Raw genomic sequence first — 16,157 nt, forward strand, 5'->3', positions numbered from 1 at the left:
AATCTCCGGCTTCTCAATCTCTCTTCAGCTTCAAAGATAAAGAAAACATCATGGCTGGCTACTTTCGAAATGCCGTAAATGCCGCGGGAATATCGATAACGACAAATAAGAGTGGCTCTCGAACAATCGGAGGCAATGCACATATGGACAGAGAAGATGATCAACAATTCAAGCAGTATAATAATTATCGTGGGAGGTCAAGAGGAAGAAGCCGTGGTCGAGGTTGGTGTTTTTGCCAGCAGCCTAACTTATAACAAATCATATACTTGTAATATAACCCACAAAAGGCATGTACAAGTATATTTTTTTATAAATAATTGGCCGTCAGAACCACCCATTTTTATATATCTTTTAACAGAATGACATAGAAAGCAATGTGAAATTCTTTCACATATTTAATAAAAAAGAGATGAAAGCTCATAATGATGACACCGCCTGGATTACAAGTATAGGCTACCCGTCATTTGATAACATTTGCTGTCCAGTTCAGTTCAATTCAGTTCTGTTTCATTTATCTGAAATTCCTCAACATACAAGATATTCAACATTGAATATAAATTGGCACCTAGACACAATGGGAAAGTTATAGCTAAAAAAATGCAAGAATGATACCAATCAATCAAATATGCTACAGATAGAAGTGTTCTATGCAAATGAATTTCTGAAAGAGGAGCTCTCTGAAGCTAGGCTAATTGAGGAAAGATCACCTCCTGTTTTCAGAAATGATTAACAGATTTTTGTACCCATTATATATTTACAAGTAAATATTATAATTTGTTATGTTTTTATTAAACTTAACATTTTTATTTAAAAACCTTTTCATTTCCATACCACCAATAATGGGTTCTGCTTTTCAGCTGGAGGACGATATAATTCTTACAGACCTGGAGTAACACCAATGTCAAGATATGCAGATGACAGAGATGAAGAAGGTGATGAAGTTATGGGAGGTGGATTTCGAGCGAAGCCAAGATTGTAAGCATATATCTATATTTACTTAATATATTTACGTAGATATTTAGAAACATGCAAAATTTATTGCAAATTGTATTTGCAAGTGGTTTTTGAATTTGGTTTGCAACATCTTTTGTGAAGAACTCTAACATGATGCTGTGTTAGTATCTGAGAAGTGATATTTTCTTAATCTTTCACATTTGTAAATTTTAGTTTGTTTTCATTTGCTCTGATGAAGCCCTGTATACATACCAGGGCGAAATATTTGCCATAACTGTTATGTGTGTTGTTGTTGTTCATTCCTGTCACATTTTGGTGTTACTTATTCACTACTAATCTAAAAACCCTGACAATGGTATTTACCCAGATCATTTGGCTGTGTTAATGAGACACAGTTGACCAGTCATTAAACTTGATAGCTAAAGGCTCAAAGTTTTATTCTAATGTGTTATTATTAACAGTAGCTTTGAACTCATTCCCTATATTGTATCATGTCTTTGTTTCACTGACTTCAAACTTTTTCACAGTAAACCATATGGTAATAGAGGAAATTATGGACGTGGAGGCTACAACCAAAATAGATTTGATGATAAGCGGACATTTAATTCAAAATGGTTTAAAATTACCGTAAGTTATTTCTTATTTCTTCTAAATAATTGATCTTTCTCTAAGAGTCCAAAACTGTAAATATTATTGAATGGAGGGTTTTTTGACTTAAAGCAGACACCATTAAATTATTTTTTAGACTCAAAAATAATTATTTACAGTAAGTTGGTTTTACAGAACAAGAATCCATTGAGCCATAATGGACTCATGCTAATGTTTATAAACTTCAATTTCAATTAATGTTAATTACCAACATTAGGGAGAAAATGATTCATTGGAGATGATGCTTCCAAGATTTAAGAATGTGATGTAGTAAATAGCATTTTTAAGCTATAGCAATGCGAGTTTATAAAATGTATATATATATATATTATTAAAAAGGGAGAAAAGAAGCCCATAGATAGAAGGCCACAGTGGAAGGCTACCATTTTAAGAACAAGATAAAATTATTATCAAAAGCTAATATAATTGAACATAGTGAGAAATTGTGTAATTAAAGTACATAGTGTAAATATTTCTATCTCCTTACTTTTATTGTATGTTCTCTTTCTTAATTCCAAAGATTCCTGGTGGTAGACAACATGATAAAAACTGGTTGATAACCAAACTAACAAACCAAGTTACATTACCATTTGAGTGTGTTGAGGTTAGTTAAGTTTCTTATATTTTTGCAACCTAAGCCTGGTCCCTTTTCAATATATGGATTGTTTTTTGCTTTTAATAGCGTTACTGGACTTGGTGTTAGAGGGGTCCTTGATTTTAATTTAAGTTCTAATATTAATTTGAAAAGTATACTAAGAATAATTGTAGATAGTAAATTATTAAAGGATGATAGCATTTTCAAACCCCATTAGTCAGGATATTGTTTTCAAAAATGTCTAAAGTTTCTGATAAATTTCCTTTGCTTTTTCCAGTTTCATTACACTGGTGACAGTGCTTGCTTTTTTGTGGAAGATAAAGAAGTTGCTGATGCATTAAAAAGCAAAAGTCATAGAATCACTGTCCGTGATGGCTCAAAGGTTATATTTAGCCTCATTTTCATTTTCTGATGTTTTGTCTAATGATTTAAAGCTTTTCCTGAATTTGTGAATGTTTGTTACAAATATTTTCCGGTGACAGAAGCAGCATGCCGAGTTTCATCAGATTATATTGTTTACTTTTCAGATAGTAATTCATGTTCGTCCAAGTGATCCACCAAGGTTCTCCAGGGGTGCAGATAGAGAAGGAGCACAGAATGCACCTCCAGCTAGACCTGTTGACCCTGAAACAGAGCAGGTTCTTATGGTATGTCTCAGACAATGTTTCTAATTGAAATATTTTGTATTTATCAATGGATTAGACTTGAGGTAATTTAAAGAAACGAAAGAAACTTTTCCATGTGGATTATAATTTTTTTTAGATTTTTCTGTTTTCTAATACCGTAAAAGCTCTCTTAAGCCCCCCTCTATTTTTAGCCCCTCTCTCTTTTAAGCGCCTCTCCCTTTTAAGCCCCTCTCTATAAATCCACTCTTTATCCCCCTGATGTCAAACAAAGAAAACATGCACATTTAGTGGGTCTCTTGACGGTTGTGATGACAATAAGATTGTGTTCATTAAATATGGCCAATATAAAGGTATACTTGTGCGCCTTAGAAGTCAGTCATAATTTGTTTAGAAGAAGATGTAATAGGGGTTATCAATTGATCCTGATGACTCTAATGAAGATGAGGACATTATAATTGATTAATTCAAAGAAACATTCCATACTGCTAGCAAAGTTCTTTGAGAACATTTGTGTGACATTTTAATAAAAAAAATGCATAGGGGATTTTTATAACATATTTTATAAACTTTATAACATACTGTTTATATGAAACAAGTACTGATGATATCCTGATAAAATAACATCATTACATTGTCTTGAATGCAGTTATTCAATAAACAACTACAATTGCATTGCATGTAATATAATGATCACATTTTTTCTAGAATTGCCTAGCACAGAGGTTTTTGCCTGATACCAATTCTATAAACCTAAGCAAACTTGCAGATGATGCTAGTAAGTTCCCTGTTTTTTCTTTTACTTTTTTCCACAATTTCTACTATATTGTGACTTACAAATAAAGTTAAGTTGTATGTTTTACTTATGGAATGGAACATTTTGGCAAAAGAATAAACTTTTTGTTCCAGTTAACTAAGATTCATCACAAAGGTTTCAATTTGTTTAGATTAACCATAAGGTTGATCTTACTATGAAGAAATATAGTTGCTGAATATGTCATTTCATCTCCAAGATTGAAGGATTTCTGAATTTTTGTTCATATTTATTAACAATTCTTCAAATGTTTAAATGCTATTAATAACTGTCATTGTTCACAGCCCTCTCATCAAGTAATGTTCAAGGCAACTTGAGCAAGCCATGGTTGATGTCAGCTTTTATTGATATCATTCACAAGATCCAACCAGCGGTGTGTAAAATTTAAATAATTATAGTTAGTAAATACATTTTGTTGTAAATTTGTTATAGATCTGTTTTTGAATTTTTATTAAAAAATTGCATGATTTTTTATGAACTTCCATTTCCAAAAGCATGCTGTGAAAAATCTTGTTTAAAATTCTTTCTTTTTATAGCTTGATGGGCTTGATCTTTCAAGCAATCAAATACGCAACTTAGACATTTTACGACGCATCCATGAAAAGCTGCCAAGCTTGAAAATAATTTCTCTCAAAGACAATGAGGTATCAATTTGCTTGTTCAAAGTTGCACTTAATATCCTATTGTAATATCATGATCCTATTACATACTTTTCACTATACATCGTCAAACATATTATTATAAATAAAAAGACTAAATATATGACCTGTTTAGTGTAGAAAGGTAATAATGTGATCTGTCAATCTTTACTTGAAAAGTGTCTCTGAACTAATACCACACTACTGCTTGACACTAATCAGTTATGCTAGACAACTATGCTCCTGCTAAATAAATGGAAGTCTTCTTAAGACACCTTGTATTTAACATGAAAAATTAGATATTCCTTAATTTCACAATATTGACTTAAAGTTTACATCATAGTTTGTTTTACAATGCTGTCTAATTGTATAGCAATGATATAATATCAATTTTCCTTCCAGATCCAGAGTGTAGAAGATTTGGAAAGGCTGAAGCCAATAGAATCATTGAAGCATCTCCTGGTAGAAGGAAATCCATTTTGCGCAAAGTATCAAAACAATTTAGAGAGCTTACTACGGTATGTCTTCTAATGCAATGTCATGGCTTAGTATTGACCTTAAGTGTTGATGGAAATGTAGCTTTCTGTTACGAAAATGCAAAGATTTTATTACATTTGAAGTTACTTAAAGCTTTTGGCTTACTGAAGAGCATTTAGTAGCATGAAAAAATATGTATTTTTGCTAATTTTTGTTCTTCTTTTTTTACTTTAGAGATGTTCAAAGCAAGTTGCCTAATCTGGAAATACTGGTTAGTTTTTGATAATTTTTTAAAATATCATGATATAATACTGCAATTTCTTTCTTTCTATAACCAATTTAAATTATTCATCATTGCTATAAATTGTTCGTTAGTTTTTGGGTTTCGTAAAGATTCTTACCTTTTAAAAGCTGCTTAAGCTTCTTTCAAACTGCCACTGCACATTCAAAGCGTCATATGTCCAATAACTGAAAGTCATCCTTTATTTTTCTTCCGTTTAGCATAGCATAGTATCCGCAGAGTGTTTCAAAGACTTTTTGAAATATTTTAGAATATATTAGCGTTTGCTCATTGTGTCATATCATGTATCATATGAGCTATACTATGTTTTAATGAATAAACGTACTTATTTCGTGACTAAGTATCCTTTTGTACCTCAATTGCCAAATGGACTTGGGAGATAAGGTACCCATCTCTTGCAGGATGGCGTGAAGTTGCCTCCACCGATTTCTTTTGATGTCCCAACAAAAGTCTCTTTGCCACCATCAAAGGTATTGCTTTATTTACAGTTTCTTGCACGTTTTCGACTTTTTACTGTTCTCTTGTTCCAATTTGACTGCTTCAGTAGTATAGCTATTTAACACTGCAAACCATTATCAGTTTATTTAATTGTAATGGAGCTGTTACCTTCGAATTTAGACTCTAAATTGCAATCCATATCCTTTCCTTAGCAAGAAATCATATTCACATACAATATGTTTGACAATAATGTCTTAATATAATTTATCAATCGTTTATCAAAGACCAGTTGCTCACCCTACTTAAATAAAAAACACGTTATATATTTGTAGCGTTTATCAAAACCTATGAAGAAATTCACTACATCCATTTCTGCTTCTTCCCTCCCCCTAATATGGTTTCTTTACACTTTATTCATTGATATGACGGCTCGCGACTAGGTTGATGCTAGACATGAATCCTTTTTAGTCCGAATTTGCAATGAAACAATCAATGTCATCGATTTACTTAAACATGTCCTTTCTCTTATTTCAAGATGCTTCTTTTTTGTCATTGTTCATTCCCCTTTTAGTACTCTTCTTGTTCATTCACCTCTTACTTCTCCACGTCATGGTCCTTCCTCAAAGTTTACCGTACATTTTCCATTCGAAGCCGTTTTGGCTGCAGTTTTATGGTAGGATCTAGGGCGTAAAAAATCTTGAAAATACCTTTCTTCTTTTTCAGACAAACTTTTTGCAAAATTCGGCCATGCAGTCAAAGATAACACAGTTTATCCAAGAGTATGACCAATGCCTCATTCGTGCTAATTTTTCTTTTTCGGATCATTATTTTTGCTCGAATAAGCATCTAGATTTGTTCGAGGAATATTTACTCTTATTCTTACATTCGTTTTTGCCTCGTAGCTTGATCGCAATGTCAAGTCTTGGTTAACTATAAACCGATTTAATGGCTACTTGCTCGTTTAGTGTATTTCAATTAGATATTTCGTTTTGCTTAAGCAATTGTACACGAAGTGCTGTTAGTAGAGGGAAGGGCCCGATCCGTGACAAACGGTTGTAACGCTGAAACACTAAATTGAGAATATGATATCAGCAGTCAAGATAAATCTGCCTGTTGAACCCATTTACAGACAAATTTACTGTATTTGTGATTGGATTGTCAACTCCCGAAAATTTTAAAATTCATGAATTACGTTTTGAATTGTTATTTGGAAGTCAGTAAGACAGATAATTTTTATGCCATGTTTAAGATTCGAACTCTAAAGGCATCAATGTGATTCACTACGTGCGCTGGAAATCGGCATTCCTCTATATATCACATTTGTCCATTCGCTTCTTTTAGACTTAATTTGGGACGTGATTTCATGTCGGCGGCTTGATTGATTCAAAACAAACATTGTGGAATTGGTTTCGGCTTAGGCCAAGTACGGCAATGAAGGGTTAATCATAAAACCCAGCTTACTTGTTGTCTAATGGCAGAGGAAAGTCGCGAGCCGCATATTTGCTCTGATGACACCCTGCTATCAAAATTTTGTGCAACGATACCTCCACTATAACAATCGTTCATTTACGGCCGCACAGTGACAGAGTCGCGTACCTTTCTTTGTTCTGCAGTTCATTTTGCTCCATTTTTTTTCTACTTCGTTCAATCTCCTTCTTATCTTACGTATTTTGAGAAATATTCATTATTTTGCCTTTCAATCATGTTTGTTTCGTTCGTTCAAACTACACTCTTAACGAAACTGTAGATCGAAACGATAAGTTAATAGCTTCGAATCGATCAGTATCACTGTTGTTTATTTAGGGAAAGGATTTACAGAGCACGATATTTTTCGAATCGACATTTCCTTTTTTACGAATCTTACTCGTGGCATAGATATTCCATGGATTCAGAAAGCCATAAAAAAGCTACCCACACAACAAGCCCTTTTAGTCAATAATAGTTGATTTTACCCAAAAATTGCCCAAAAATTGTTGCCAAAACTTTTCTGGTGAGCGATTTTCTCAGCAGTGTGAATTAAGTGAATTTCGCGGCCTTTTTGACCCGATTCTCCCGAAGTTGTAGGAACATGAAGTAGAAACAAGCCTTAAATCAGCACTCTGTATTACTTGTGGCAGTGAAGCGACATATCCTTGGTTCTGGTTTCATATTTTCCGTCCTGTGTGACCGTGCTATCCAGAGACCACCGCTCGATTTATTTTATCGTTGGCAGGTATTTTCAAGTGTATGACCGGGATGATCGCCAAGGCTTATTAGATTTTTACCATGATCAGGTGAGCGTCTATTATAATTTCGTCAGTAATGGATCGTAAAAATCACTTGTAGCGTGCAATCAACCAACCAAGACATTTTGACGAAGTCTTGTGTGTTAGGTATGGTAAATTCCCTAAATACTGTAGCAACATGCAGTCTACTTTATGTGCAAATTTGAACGAAATCAAAATATTTCTTTTTAGGCCAATTTCTCTCTGTGCGTTAACACCAACGTTTATTCCAAGGATTACGGTCGGGAGCGGTGAGTGACGACTTCTGATTCATTATCCCTGTCTAGCCTTCTCCTATCCATCATGAAGCTTCCGTTTTTTCAATTATTCATTTTGATAGTGCATTTTCTTTCTTTTTTCAGCCAGCAACCACTAAATGAATATTTTCAGTTCAGCAGAAACCTGAAGCGTTTGCGAGATAAAGGTCAGTGTATAGTATAGTCTTAAGATACGACCCATATGTGGGCACAACTTGCTAGTGTAGTGCCTTTTATTCAAGATAATTAACTGCAAGACTTTACCCATACACCCCCTGTGAAGCGTAACTTAAGATATCTTAGAAGTATTACCTGACCAGGTATCGTTAAGCAGAGCTGCAAAAAATATTTTCCTTTTTGGGAACTTGGAAAACAGGAGAAATATTTTTCTGCGATATGAAAGTATTTTATACAATAGCTCTACTAAAAGAACGCACAAATTTCCTACAAGGTCCTCTAATTCATTGGTTGTATATCACAACCAAATATCACAATTTGCCTGATTGATTGGTGGCTAGTAAATATCGCAATTAATTGGTGGCTAGGGAAGGTAATAGATGCCAACTTTAGGAAAGATGAATCTGGTTAAAGTTGACTTTGCCCATAGTCACTCCGCTTAAAGTCACACTACCTGTTACCAGTCAAAAACTTTGCCAAGTCTCCCAAGAAATCAATCAAGACTCGAGACTTTGCCAAGTCTGCCAAGACCTCAATCAAGACTTAACAATCAAGTATTGTATTGCTAGCAGGAGAAAAGCTCAGGGTGCAAGTGATTTTCGTATCTTTTGACCTTTAAAGATCCAGCTGCATAGCCTGGTATCAGGCAACTAAAACAGCACTTTTTAAAGCACCATAAATTGCCTGCTTCAAGTCTGCAGCTTTATCTGTTAGTAGGCTCCTGGAGAAGGTAACTGAATATTGCTTCCAAGCTCTATAATTTTTTGTGATATTTGACAAACGTGTAAAAGGTTTCTAAAATGTGAAGCTTATATTTGTATTAACTTTAGTTGCAGCTGTTTTTTATCAAGTTTTGCTGAAAATTGGGTGCAAAACACACATGCTTAACTCTGGTTAATGTTTTCATGGAATACATTGAAATTTTTAACTAAGCTTTTAAAGCGTTTTTTGTCAACACTAAACTGGAGCTGAAGATATTTGTGACAAGTTGTAAACTCAAACTTACTGTATTTTCGATCACACTTCGGTCCTCACTTCAACGTGATATTTAACCGATGCTCGTTTCCTAGCATTTCTGCCATAGTGTTGACACAGCTTGCTGAGAATCGTTTTGATAATATTATCTGTATTTTTCCTCAGCAAAGAGATCAAGTCTTATTAAGCACACCAAACTGGCAACTGTTGCCTTTCTTACCGAACTTCCAAAATCAAAACATGACTTGTCATCATTTGCTCTGGATGTCAGCATGGAAACAGTAAGTTATTATGTTTGCATTTTTAGCTTTTCTACCTGCATCGATAATCGATAGAATTTTGGCATCAACAGCCACTGAGATCAGGGACGGGTACTTTGTCAAATATTGGGGGGCAAGCCTATTGTTTTTATAAGATGACGTCACATTTTCCATTGTTTAAGAGCAAAAGTCCATTGTCCTCCAAAGCATTGGAGGACAACCGCCCCCAATCGCCCCCTAGGTGTCCACCACTGACTGAGATGTAAAGGGGAAAACTGGCACTGATACTGTGATCAGATATAATAATTACTCTTAGTTCAACAAACTAATGTCCTCGCATACACATCTCGCACAAGTTCAATATATCTATCTACCTGCTATATGTGTATCTTTAATCGTTTTCAATAATGAAGATCACTTCAAGTTTTACGACATATCAGACTACACATATATCAGTTTTGCCAACTATTTTCTAGCCCAAATTTTCGTTCTGTACCATTCGAGGTCATTTCTCTGAAGGTAGGCAACTCCTTTTATTCTTCCTTGTAGTTTTTGTGAGTCTATTTTCGAAAGCTTATCACTATATCACATAAAACCTACTATGGAAAATCTGCAGAAACATTATTACGAGAAAATGTCTAGTTCGTGATCTTTACGTAAGGTAAAAGAGATACACGATGGCTATCTGCGAGTTTATTTTCCAGTCCTAATTATGCCATGTTAAGTTTAATGTGACCTGAAGATATTTAATGTAGGCCAACCATGTTGTCATTTTTACTACTATATTTTGATGGTAGGAGTCATTAGATTTTTTAATGAGTGAATTGACTGTTGGCTACTTATAAAGCAAGATGAATTTTGTCTGTAGGTGAAACACGAGACATCCCGCGGGCTTTCTCGAGGACGTTTGTCTTCTTGTTTACACCTGATAAAAGGTAGTTAAGCCACATTATTCCACACACTTTAATTTGTATTTGTTAAATGTAGATAAGACAAGCGAAAAGCTTTTTAGATCTTTTAAATATTTTTTGATAAATAGAATTTTGTGAAAACTGATCATTGTTCAAGTTTAGGATTTGATTTTTTTATTATGAGCTGTGTTTTTATTATATGTTGACCTCATATATAAAACTTTGCCAAAACTATTGCTAAAATTCATTCATTTTATCAATTGCTTAAAGAACGGTGTTTTGAAATATAGTCAGTTTGGTTGTGAGTAGCTAAACTATGTAAAAAAGGGGATTCAAAAATTTTTGATTTTTTTGTTATGTTTATACATACTAACTATGATATTGGTGTATATAAGGGAACAGTTCAAAGTTGCTACTCCGAGTTTCACGCTTAATACGATCATCAGGCAGCTGAATAGACTAATTTTTAATATATAAAAGTAAATTGGACTGCCTTTGAAGTTTTGATAAAAATTTTGAAAAGCAGTTTTAAAGTATCATCAAAATTGAAACACCGGAATAAGTTTTTTCTACATTTTTTATGTGTTGAAAATTTAAGTCAAGTGAAAGATTCGGTAAGTTTTTTTGTTAAAAATTGAGTTTTCTTCTAGTTTAAAAATAGTGAACGATCAGCTGCACATCAGAAATCAAACCAAAGATCTTTCTCAGGTAATCAGTTTATCGTTCTTAGACTTGAAGTGAGCCTCTTTTTCGTTCGTTTTTGTTCATTTTTGCTTTTGTTCTGTAGAAGATGGTTTATGTTGCTCTATGTTGCTTCTTTGTTAAATTATTCAACTGGCAACCAAAAGATTGGTGACATGGCTTTTTAGATGTTATCATTTCTAAGCCGGCTTAAAAATTGATCTGAATGTACTGTAAGATATGAATATTTCCTTTACAAATTCTAGGGTGTAGCCACCGAGACAGCACCAGTTGAGCAACCAAAAGGTGTAACCCCATTGACCAGCCAGGTATATTTATTTTCACCTCATACATTCCTTACCTGTTCCGAAAATCGAAAAAGATTTGCCTTGCAGTAACAAAATATTTGAGAGGATCGTTTTTTTCAAAATGTATTTTAAAGCAGATTTGTCAAGTCGAATTACTTAGTACCGTTGTTAAACTATATACATTAACACAAATAAATGGCTAATTCTCTGTTTTAATTCATTAAAACTCAATAATTGTTTAGCATTTATAATAAAAGGTTCCATTGATCCATGTCAAGAAATTGTTTACTCAAGAATGGGCCTGTAATTTGAGTCTTAATAGAAAAATATTTTAATCATTGTATGCTTTTTGCTGGTAGACGAAATTATTGTTATATGTTCTCAATTCCTTTGTTTCTGGTAGATGACATTGATATCCATTGATCGGTTCGTTCTTTCTCAACCGTTGTCTTTACAGCATCTTGTCAAAAGCAGCTCGCATATTCTAAGATATTTTCTCTCTGCAGCAAGAAGAGCTTGTTAAAAAGTTTTCCGAAGCAAGCAAAATGAATTTGGATTTCAGCCTCAAGTAAGAACCTTTTGGCAGCATTTTCATTCAACAAACAACTACCAACAATCTTTTTTGATAAACAATCAATGTAGTGAATACCTTCCACGAATAAGAACTAAACACGAGGAAAGGCTTTTTCTAATAAGCAACTACTCAATGCAAAGAGGTCTGGCAATTTATCTGATTTTATGAAGGTTATAAACAATATCAATTTTTAACAGTTAACACGTAAATGTAACTGGTTTTGAGGTCTGCCATTGTGATATATTTATATTATCTTTTAAAGCACTTCTCTTTTTACAACTTTCATTTTCGTATTCCACAAAGGTGCTTGCAGCAGAATAACTGGGACTTTCAGAAATCAGGCGAGGTTTTTACGAAGCTCCAGGTATGACTTTGCTCTATTTAAAAAATTTTCTGCAAAAATTGTTTACGATGAACGTGGTTTTGTTACAGAGAATAAATTCAAGCTCCTTAGAAATATGTATAGCAATACGCATTCAACTTGGAGTGTCTAGTAACATATATTTGGCCATTGATGAAACGATTTTTGAAAATCCCTTTAAAAGAAGCGAACATTTCTCAGCCTAATTGTAAATCACCGCAACACGACGAGAATGAACAACAACAAACACACATAAATCAGTTATGGCTAATATTTCGCCCCGGCATACGGGGCTTCATCAGAGCAGAAGTAAACGAACTAAAAGTTTACAAATCTAAAAGAGATTTCTCAGCATACTGAAAGAAATTTTGAACTTGCTATTGGCCATTTTCAAATTTTGTACCGCCAAAAAAATAGTTAAAACAATATTGTTTGTCGGGTCATCTCGTGATAGCCAATTTAAAAAACAATCCATTTTACTGATGAATACATCAAGTTGATTTTTATTTATTTTGAAACCATGAATTCTGTATTAAGTTTACACGTGAATTCTAATTTTTCTAGCAACAAGGACAAATTCCACCTGAAGCTTTCAAGCACTGAATTTGCTGAACTGTAAATAAGACAACGCAAAATGTTTTGCCTTTTTTTAGTTATGTCTTAATTGTTTTAGCATAATTACTTTAAATATTGATTATAATTGTGGTTTAATTTGACTCAACAAATGTATTCTTCATGTATCTACCTCTGATACCCATACACCAATTCGACGTACGACCTCGTTTTAGAAATTTCTCCAAGCTTAATTATACGCCTTTTTTAAGCTCAGATGTGGTTTTATCGCCATAATTTTAGGCCGGATACAATTTTTCATATTGTTTGTGCTTGTATTTTAGATTTTACGGAGAAATTAATTTTAAAAACTTGTAAGGGATTTGACCGCAAAAATCGTTTCGGGGGGAAACTTTACCCCCCTAGTTGCCAATCACGGTCAAATCCCTTATAAAATTTTCATCTTTATGTCGTCATAAAATCAATATCGTGAGCAATACCAGAATGAAAATTTCCAAGTATTGCTCTCAATCTGAATCTGCGGTCAAAATTTTCTACAAAAGAATTTGAAGAATTTTTCAAAATGAGGCCGTAAGTCGAATTGGTGTATTCTTTTTTGTTAAGAGCATACTTATTTCCCATATTTGTAAGGTAACTTATTAAGCTACAGTCTGAAGAATAAGTTATTTATTAGTCGGTTAAAAACAGGCAGCTATCGACATTGGCATATGATTACAAACAGCAGCACTTGATAAAATATTTTCAACCCTTGCAGAATACCATATTGATTTCATAAAAACAAACACGAGAGCAAGGATTTGGCAATTATTGTGATCAATATTATTATTGCTATAAAAGACTGGATATTGAAGATGTTCTTCTGGAGAATGGTCCCCATGCGTTCCCTTTTTTTGCTTTCTCGATAGCATCGTCATTGCATTTATAGTTGACAGCGTGAGCAACTATTGTTTCATTGTACTTTTTCACAATTTCAAACAACTCTGCAACAATCTCTGGCCGCTCCGCACTCAGATCGTGCTGCTCACTTATATCACGTGATATATCAAATAGGCCATTCTGAATGCGTGGGAGCCTGGCATCTAATAAATGACCAGTAAATTCTTTAGGATCCAGAGGTCTGTCAGTCATATTGTGAGCTGTCCCATTTGCAATTTCGGGTGGCTGCAACCAACCCATGTCAAGTTCTGAGATCAATTTCCAATTCCCTTTTCGTACCGCATAACTCTTGCTGTTTATATTATGGACAATATGCTTTCTTTTGGATTTAGAACCAAATTCAGAAACAGCCTTCCATATATCAATTCCATCGAGGTCGGAACCCTCCCTTCTTTTTACAGTTTTATTATTTTTTGAGACTTTTCCTGGTTTGTTAGACCTAAGAACTCTTGAACTGTGCTTTCTAGCTAAATTTAAAAGGGTTGGAAACCAATCTGAAACATGGACCAGCGAATCCGACTTAAATCCTGTTCTTTTCAGAAAACCGCCACTAAGAAATGACACAGATTTAATTCCCCCTTCCCACAATGTACCTTTAGCCCCTCTCAGTGGCCAATTGTATCCGGCAGAGGTAGGGTTCCCTCCATTGTCTGACAGAAAAAGTAAAAGGGTGTTATTCCAAAAGCCGTTATTTACGAGTGCATCTGTCAACAAACGCATCGAATTATCTAAGTAAGATGCCATTCCTGCATATATCCTCCTATCCTTGTCTCCAATATGCCTATACATGGACGAGTACTGCTCAGGGACTTGTAATGGATCGTGAACGTTCTGATAAGACATAACCAAAAATAACGGTTGGCTGTTGTTGTGACCCTTTATAAATTTGACGGCTTCTTCATCAAAAACTTTTGCACTATACTCCCCTTGCCTGTCTCTAACAACCTTCTCTTGGTCCCTGAAATCTAAGAAGCTTGCTTCTTTTTTAAGCTTTAAGCATCGATGGGCAGTTTGGTTATGGAGATAATAATCGATCGCTCCCGAGTAGAATCCGTAAAACCGATCAAACCCCCGCCTTGTTGGTACATAGCCCAACTTAGACGAACCTAAATGCCATTTTCCGAACAGAGCCGTTTTGTATCTAAGTTCTTTCAACTTCTCAGGTAGCAGAGTTTCTGTCAAAGGCAGGCCTTTATCTCCATCGGGCGAAAATACGTTTTCATTCAAACCAGCACCTAAATGTATCGGATATTTCCCAGTAAGCAGGCTTGCTCTAGATGGCGAGCAAAGTGGCTGAACATAATGATTCGTCAATATTATCCCTCTATTTGCTAGTTGATCAATATGAGGTGTGTTTATTGCCGATACATTCTGAAAACTAACATCTGACCAGCCAAGATCATCTGCGATAGCTACAACGATATGAAGTGGAGAGTCGTTTGCCTTGACACAGTTGAGAAGTAGTAAAAGCAACAGCCGATAACACAAAAGCATGACAAGGCAATTAATTCTGACCAACGTGGTAACTCTGTTCTGATTTTACAGAAAACGTGATCAAGCTTTGGCTTTTTACGTAACCTGGTCTGGCTATAAGCTTTTTTAGCGGACAGAAATCATGCTGACTACATACTCAAATAAGACTTTCTTTCACTTACAGATACAGCTCGATTGAAAGCCAAATAAAATCTCTTTCTTCGTTTACCATACACATTTCAAGCTTAAAAGATGAAAATCAGATCTTAGGCCAGAATTCTGTGTACTGCAAAAAGTGTTGTGATTGTGTGTTCCGCGAAGCGTGTAAAACGAAGCTGAAATATTTTCCACCTGCAAGCAGGTAGGAGTGGCACTGCTGCATCTCCATAAAAACCCTATACACGAGGACTGAAAATTTATTTTGCTAAGAAACCCATTCTTTTTAAATCCCTTTAATGTGTTATTCGCAGTACTAGTTATGTGATATACTGCGGTTGATAACGTGAATCTAAAAAATAATACAGTACATATCCCGAAATTTAATGAAAGACTAAGAAATGAACCTTTTTTACGAAAATTTCTTAAAACTAGATATCTTTTACAAAAAAGATTAACGATATTAAGAAACTCTCTTAAGACTTTCAGAACCAATTGATCAATTATTGCTTTAAGCATTAGGCCAGGTTAGGAGTTGTTTCTTGTTTTAGAAAATCTTAGAAGCTTTGGTGAAGCCTAATCAATTCCTGTCAGATAGTTATAATATTAAATTATTTCAGGGGGGGGGGTTGGGTGTTGACATTAGACTTATTAGACTAATTATGATTATGCCGCTGTGTTCAAGATCTATTTCGTGAATCTTCCCGACAACAAGTTGAAATTCAGACTCTTGAACCCTATTTGTGTTTAAAAGCAAAACAAG

At 34.4% G+C, this 16,157-nt stretch overlaps 2 protein-coding genes across 2 annotated transcripts; one reads left to right on the top strand and one right to left on the bottom strand.

Moving 5' to 3' along the window:
• The first annotated feature begins 10 nt into the window (after nt 1-10).
• LOC135684078 (nuclear RNA export factor 1) lies at nt 11-12,972 on the top strand. The gene is made up of 24 exons (XM_065199490.2): nt 11-222; nt 858-975; nt 1,482-1,581; nt 2,123-2,206; nt 2,475-2,579; nt 2,725-2,844; nt 3,529-3,598; nt 3,919-4,007; nt 4,171-4,278; nt 4,675-4,790; nt 4,984-5,020; nt 5,452-5,520; nt 6,212-6,267; nt 7,701-7,761; nt 7,945-8,003; nt 8,115-8,176; nt 9,327-9,442; nt 9,898-9,940; nt 10,290-10,356; nt 10,983-11,040; nt 11,280-11,342; nt 11,828-11,889; nt 12,199-12,259; nt 12,821-12,972. The coding sequence occupies exons 1-24, from the start codon at nt 51-53 to the stop codon at nt 12,857-12,859; spliced, it is 1,935 nt and encodes a 644-aa protein (XP_065055562.1). The 5' UTR covers nt 11-50; the 3' UTR covers nt 12,860-12,972.
• LOC135684109 (arylsulfatase B) lies at nt 12,514-16,075 on the bottom strand. Its single transcript, XM_065199516.2, has one exon. The coding sequence runs from the start codon at nt 15,257-15,259 to the stop codon at nt 13,658-13,660; it is 1,602 nt and encodes a 533-aa protein (XP_065055588.2). The 5' UTR covers nt 15,260-16,075; the 3' UTR covers nt 12,514-13,657.
• Nucleotides 16,076-16,157: the final 82 nt, after the last annotated feature.

This window comes from Rhopilema esculentum, chromosome 10 (assembly GCF_057945365.1).
Source record: "Rhopilema esculentum isolate cy_ngs chromosome 10, ASM5794536v1, whole genome shotgun sequence".
Taxonomy (NCBI): Eukaryota; Metazoa; Cnidaria; class Scyphozoa; order Rhizostomeae; family Rhizostomatidae; genus Rhopilema; species Rhopilema esculentum.

Coding starts and splice junctions, on each gene's coding strand:
- LOC135684109 (XM_065199516.2), bottom strand. CDS start 15,259: ATGCTTTTGTGTTATCGGCTGTTGCTTTTACTACTTCTCAACTGTGTC.
- LOC135684078 (XM_065199490.2), top strand. CDS start 51: ATGGCTGGCTACTTTCGAAATGCCGTAAATGCCGCGGGAATATCGATA. Junction 2,845..3,528: donor AAACAGAGCAGGTTCTTATG/GTATGTCTCAGA, acceptor CATTTTTTCTAG/AATTGCCTAGCACAGAGGTT. Junction 9,941..10,289: donor TCGAGGTCATTTCTCTGAAG/GTAGGCAACTCC, acceptor TTTTGTCTGTAG/GTGAAACACGAGACATCCCG.